Raw genomic sequence first — 6,000 nt, 5'->3', positions numbered from 1 at the left:
TCTGCAACCGGTTGTTTTCCTCTTTTCTAGGTTGGTGGACAGCTCAGAAGTAAGTTTTATCGCTATCATTCCTCTCAATTAGAATGTATTGCTATAGTTCCTTTTCTTTCCACCTTAATTTTGGGTTCATTTTGGCTCCTAAAACCTTTTCTACCATCTCAGTTTTTTTTTTTTCCTGAAGTGGGTGGCATATAAAAAAGGTGCAATTAATTCAGAGGTTTAAAATGTGCCTCTTGAGACGTTTATTTCCAAATAGCGCCTTATTCCCCGGCAGAATATTTGTTTCCTCCCTCTCCATTGTTTATTTATTTGAAGTAAGAAAGAACAAGAAAGCAAAGGACAGCAAATCGAAGGCAGAGGGTTTGCCTGGAAAATTCCCAGGAAGAAGCAACGGACAAATTAATGCCCCCTGAAACAGACAGGTCCTGTGGAGAATTATGATTTCCATGTTCAAAACTCTTTCTCTTGTACAAACATAGTTGGAAGCTGGTTTTAGCCACTTCTTCCCTCAATGCTCAAGCAAGAGTTGAAATGACAAATGCGCCCCGAAGCCCCAGGTTTCACCTCAGATGCTTGCAAGTGTAGGTGTGTTTACCTGGAGTCCCAGGATGGAAGGCTTGTAAAAGGAGTGAAATTAATATGCAGAAGGTGACCTGGGAGATTTCCCCATCCTGGTTGCTAGCCACATTCCTAGATTTCTAGGACATTCATTAAGATCTTTGCATTTGTTTTAAAATTGTCCATAGTTATTAACAAGGTTTGAGAAATTAGTTCACAAGTTGGAAGATTACTCTTTAGGTAGAAATACAAGGGCCTTGGGCTGTTTCTCTTCAAATGAGTATTTAGTGACTTCTTGTGAGTCTAGTTTTGAGGAGGAAAGATCTGCTGCTTCCTAATTTTCTTTGAGTATTTTTAAAGTATTTTGAATGAGTTTTTGAAAATGGAAACCCAAAAGAGCTTAGAACAGCAGGGGGACTAGCGATCTGAAAGTGGGAACACTGGAGTTCGATTCTTGCCCTGTCCTTATCTAGGACAGCAGTACCAGTGGGCTGTTTTCCACCTAGCCCTCTATCCATCCTTCTCAACCCTGCCCAGGGAGGCCAGTCCTGCAGACTGTATCACCCAGGTCCCCTTGCTGTCTGGCATCTCACTGGTCTTGGCCTAGGGATGACAGGTGGGAAACAGGTTGAGTGAATCCTCCCCATTCCTGCCCTTGCTTTTGCCTCATCGTCCTTTGCTTTTCTCTAACCCTGCCTACAACTCTCTAAGTGGTCCCCTGTTAAGGTCTTGTCATTTGAACCATCTGGGGTGGCTTCTGCTTTGAGCCAGGCTTCTGATACAAATGACAACCAGCTTTAGCAAACTGGAAATGGATTTCAAGCAGTGGGATTAAATTCTGAAATTCTGGGATCACACCAGCTGTGTTGAATTCTTCCTAAGAGACTTGTTAGGTGGGGAGAGAAGCGGGGAAGATTAACTGGTCTCCGCATGCCTGGGGCCCTTGCGGCCTTTTGCTCTATCTTACGAGAAGTGTAAGACAGAGGACAGTTCAGGTGGTCTTGAAGCCACTGCTCCAGGGGCTTAAAAACAATTTTACCCGCCAAAGGTATTAACGCACTTGGGCACTTGAGGATAAAAGAGCTTTCTTTACTCATGAGACAACCGAAAATTTTAATTAAAAATGGAGGGTTTTTTGGTTTTTTTTTTAAATAGCCACTTGACAAGAGGGTAAAGAGAGCCCATAATGGGGTAGTGAGACCAGAGTCCAGGCTTCACTCTGCTGGCCACACTGTCCTCAGGACCTTGCAATAAGCTAGAAATGTACACAATTGTAGGCGAAAACTTCAAGGCTAGGGGAGGAGAGGAGGCCAGACCAGGGTGGGCAGTGACATCCTCAGTCTTTTGTATTTATATCTTACACACACACACACACACACACACACACACACATACATATAAAACATCCAAGTACAACAGTCATTTGTACCATTTCCCAGGAGACACAGATGTTTCCAAGGCAAGGCAGGGCGGGGCTGGGGGCAGCACGCGGGACGGGGGCTGCCTCACAGAAGCTGCAGGAGCTTCAGCGATTGTAAGAGAGCTCCGGGCTCCGCCGACGCCAGATACTGGCAGCAGAGCCAGTCCTCCAGCTCCACCCCGCGCCGGCGGTCCACCGCCTTCTCGGCGAACTTCATCATCATCAGGGCCCGCTTCATGTCGATCCAGTTGCTGAGCGTGGCGCACAGCGCCTCCTCCGAGGTGCCCGGCTGCTCCACCAGCTCCCGCCGGGGTCCCCACAGAAGGCACTGCAGCACGCGCTTGGCCTCGCCGATGCGGATGCGCTTGATGGGGTCGGCCTGCAGCAGCAGGTGCGCAAGCCGCTGCAGGCCCGGCGAGTAGAGGGACAGCGCGGGCAGTGGGGGCAGGTCCTCCTGCCGGTAGTCCTGCTCCCGCAGCTGCGCCCGCACCTCGAACGGGTTGGGCTGGTGGAGCAGCTCGTAAATGAGGATGCCCGTTTGGAACTCGTCGAACTTGCGGTACTGGGAGGCAGACACAATCTCTGGGGCCAGGCGGGCCTGGCTCTTTTTCTGCTGCAGGTTGGTGGAACCGCCCGGCTTCTGCTTGGCCTTCAGGAAGTTGCTGATGATGAGTCGGGGCAAGTGCTTCTCGCCGGGCCCTCCCTGACAGGCGGGGCCAGCCGGAGGGGTGGGCGTGACGCCGGCCGGGAGGGCGGCAGAGGGGCAAGAGGAAGGGGTAGCGGCAGGGGCAGGGGGTATGGTGGTGGGAGGGGCCCAGGAAGTGGCGGAGGAGGGGTCCGGGGAGGCCTGCGGGGCGCAGTGCACCAGCAGCAGGTTCTCCAGGCATAGGTCCCGGTGGATGATGCCGTGCTCCTTCAGGTGCTCCAGCCCGTTGCAGAGCTGCAGAAGCAGGAAGCACACGCGCCGCTCGTAAACCTCGGGCTCAGACTGGTGGCTGGTGGCTGAGTCTTGCACAAAGTCCGAGGCGGTCTGGTGGGGTACCTCTCGGGTGATGACCACCACGCAGTCCTGCTCCTGGGCGGGGGGATGTGAAGGCAGGGCAGACAGGGGGTCCTTGGGCGCATCGGGAGAGGTGAGCATGCTGGAGGGCACCGAGGCGACAAAGTGGCCGCAGTCCTGCTGGATGTTGAAGTGCACGGGCACGGAAGGGCTGCAGTATGAGGCTGCTTTGGGCTCAGGGGTTTTGCAGATCTGTGGGGGAAAGGGGCAGTGAGGTCAAAGGGCCAGAGCCAGCATTCGGTTCAGCAGCTGGGGTTGGGACATTTAGCTTTCCACATGCAAAACGGTGAACTTACACCCATATCTCACACCGTACACACAATTTAACTCAAAATGGATCCCAGAGACCTAGGTCAAAATGGAGAGACTTCGATGTGAGAGCCAAAACATACGCACTTTTGAAGAAAACACAGGACAGAATCTTTGAGACCTTAGGCTGAGCCAAGGACTTCTCAGATACCACACCAAAAGCATGGTCCATGAGAGAAAAAATGGACAAGCTTGACCTTACCGAAACTCAAAACTTGTGTGCTTCAAAGGATACTAAGAAAATGCAAAGACAAGTAATAGAGTGGGAGGAAATATCTGCAAAACACATATCCAGTAAAATGATTTCTATCCAGAATTTACCAAAAATTCTTGCAATGCAGTAATAAGATAAATTACCCAATCAAAAAGTGGGCAAAAGATCAACAGGCATTTCACCAAAGAAATATATAATTGGCCATAAACACATGAAAAGATGTTCGACATCATGAATCATAAGGGAAATGCAAGTCAAAACCACAATGAGAGACCAGGTGAGGCCCACCAGAACGGCTATAATAAAATGATAACCGCAAGTGTCTATGAGGATGTGGAGAAATGGGAACTCTCATTTATAGCTGGTGGAATGTAAAATGGTACCACCACTCTGGAATACAGTTTCGCAATTTCTTAACAAGTTAAACCTAAAATTATCACACAACCCAGCAAGAGTGAGTTCCCTTGGTAGGAAGACGTCCCCATGCCCACCGCGTAGGCTGGACAAATTCTCAGGAAGCCAGATAAGAGCTTACACAGGCAGTCAGCCTCACTCCCCAGCCCTCGCACCTGAATTGGCAGCTACCTTATAATAGATGTGTTCGACCCCTGGGATGTTCCCTTCTTGGGGAATCTCGGGGGCAGATGCAGGCCCTAAACCTCTAGGACTTGGTCAAATTCTCTTAGGCTGCCCTAGTTTCTAGATCCAGGTACATATGCCATGCCTACCGGCTGGCACAACCTGTGGGGCTGATTTCAGTGGAGCCGCTAAGTGGAAGCCATGAGCTTTTCCTCCAAGGGTGAGTCAGAGCAGTTGAAAGAAAACAGAAAGCTCTCCAGAGAATAGGGAACCCAGAGGGCCCAAAGGCACCCTCTGAACCAGAGGTGGGAATAAACAGACGGATGATCTCAAGCTCCTTTGGGGAATTCCCAGCATCTTTCCCACCTCTTCTACATCTTCTTGTACTAACGACAGCGACTGCCAACTAAGGATCCTGAGCAACAGGAACCCTCATCTGATGGCCACACAACTGAAGCGTCTTGAGCCAGACACAATGGCCCCTGTCAGGCCTCAATTTCCCTCTAATTACACTGAAAGGGTCGGTATATGGTCTGTGGGTGCCCCTCTCAGAAGGAGATGATGCAACCCCAGCCGTACTTTGTAGAAAGGTAAGGATCAGTGCGTAATCCTGAGAAGAAAGGCATTTCGCCTCCATCTATAAAATATCATCCTGCAAACAATCCAAAAATAACCCTTTGGGGTGCTGCACGGCTGCACTCAGGTGAGTACAGCAGTGTTTATGGAGCACCACAATGCTTACAGGTGACGTTTTTAGAAGTTCTGTTGCAAGTACCTTTTCAAAGAGATTTATTTATATTGCAGTTCTACAAAGCTCAGCATAAAACCTGGCATAAAAGAGCTCCGCTTCTGAGAAAACTTTTTAAAAGATAATTGGAGGGCTTGGGGGAGAGAACACATTAATTTATTGATCCCTCTATTAGAGAAGTAGAATAGAAATAAAAGGAAAGTACATTTTATCCCAGACAGTGCTTCCTATTACTAACAAAAGTGATTTCAGAATGCATGCCTAAAAGGCACTGCTGCAGGCTCTTTCTTATCCAAGCACACCCAGCTATATTCAGTTTTTATTTTTGGCTGTGTTGGGTCCCCATTGCTGCACATGGGCTCTCTCTAGTTGAGGCAAGCAGGGGCTACTCTTCGTTGCGGTGCACGGGCCTCTCTTGTTGCAGAGCACAGGCTCCAGAGCGCAGGCTCAGTAGTTGTGGCGCACGGGCTTAGTTGCTCCGCGGCATGTGGGACCTTCCCGGGCCAGGGATCGAACCCGTGTCCACTGCACTGGCAGGCGGGTTCTTAACCACTGCGCCACCGGGGAAGCCCTGTATTCAATTTTTAAATGGCAATCTTCTGGAACACTATTACACTAAAGGAAATTTGGGAGGGGTCCTCAAAAAACAGTCTTGCATATAAATACCAACCCCTGTGTATGGACCCGTCTGCTGTGCCATCCATGGATACTGACGTCATCCCCTCCAGTGAGGGCTTCTCAACTACAGCATATACCTACTGAACTCTTGCACCATGCCTACAAGCATTTTGTCATGTAGTGTCTCGTTAAATCTCATTGAACAACTCAATGAGGTAGATGCTACTACAGAGGAGGAAACTGAGACTTCAAGAGGTTAAATTATTTGCCCTAGATTATACAGCTAAGAAGTGTTCTGGAGGTGAAAAGTATGGGCTTTGGAGTGAAAAGGACCTTAGTTTAAATATAAACTCTGTAAACATTGGCAACTTTCCCTTGATTCTTGTTATTTGTAGTAGTTATGTTCTATTAAGTAGCCACAAACACTGAATGCATGAATGCTGAACCACTGCTCCTGGGGAAATACAATGTGAAGTTCTTGCAAGCCTCTGGTC

The 6,000-nt window shown here is 49.1% G+C and overlaps 1 protein-coding gene across 2 annotated transcripts in view; it reads right to left on the bottom strand.

The window, feature by feature from the left end:
• Positions 1 to 272: 272 nt before the first annotated feature.
• PRAG1 (PEAK1 related, kinase-activating pseudokinase 1) overlaps positions 273 to 6,000 on the bottom strand; it is a 48,913-nt gene continuing 43,185 nt past the window's right edge. For both annotated transcript variants that reach the window (XM_060136737.1, XM_060136736.1), the window contains exon 6: positions 273 to 3,230. In XM_060136737.1, coding sequence (XP_059992720.1) covers positions 2,064 to 3,230 — 1,167 coding nt within the window. In that variant the 3' untranslated portion in view covers positions 273 to 2,063. The remainder of the gene's footprint in view (positions 3,231 to 6,000) is intronic.

Source organism: Lagenorhynchus albirostris, chromosome 21 (assembly GCF_949774975.1).
Source record: "Lagenorhynchus albirostris chromosome 21, mLagAlb1.1, whole genome shotgun sequence".
Lineage (NCBI taxonomy): Eukaryota > Metazoa > Chordata > Mammalia > Artiodactyla > Delphinidae > Lagenorhynchus > Lagenorhynchus albirostris.
This window is presented reverse-complemented; position numbering and strand designations above follow the sequence as displayed.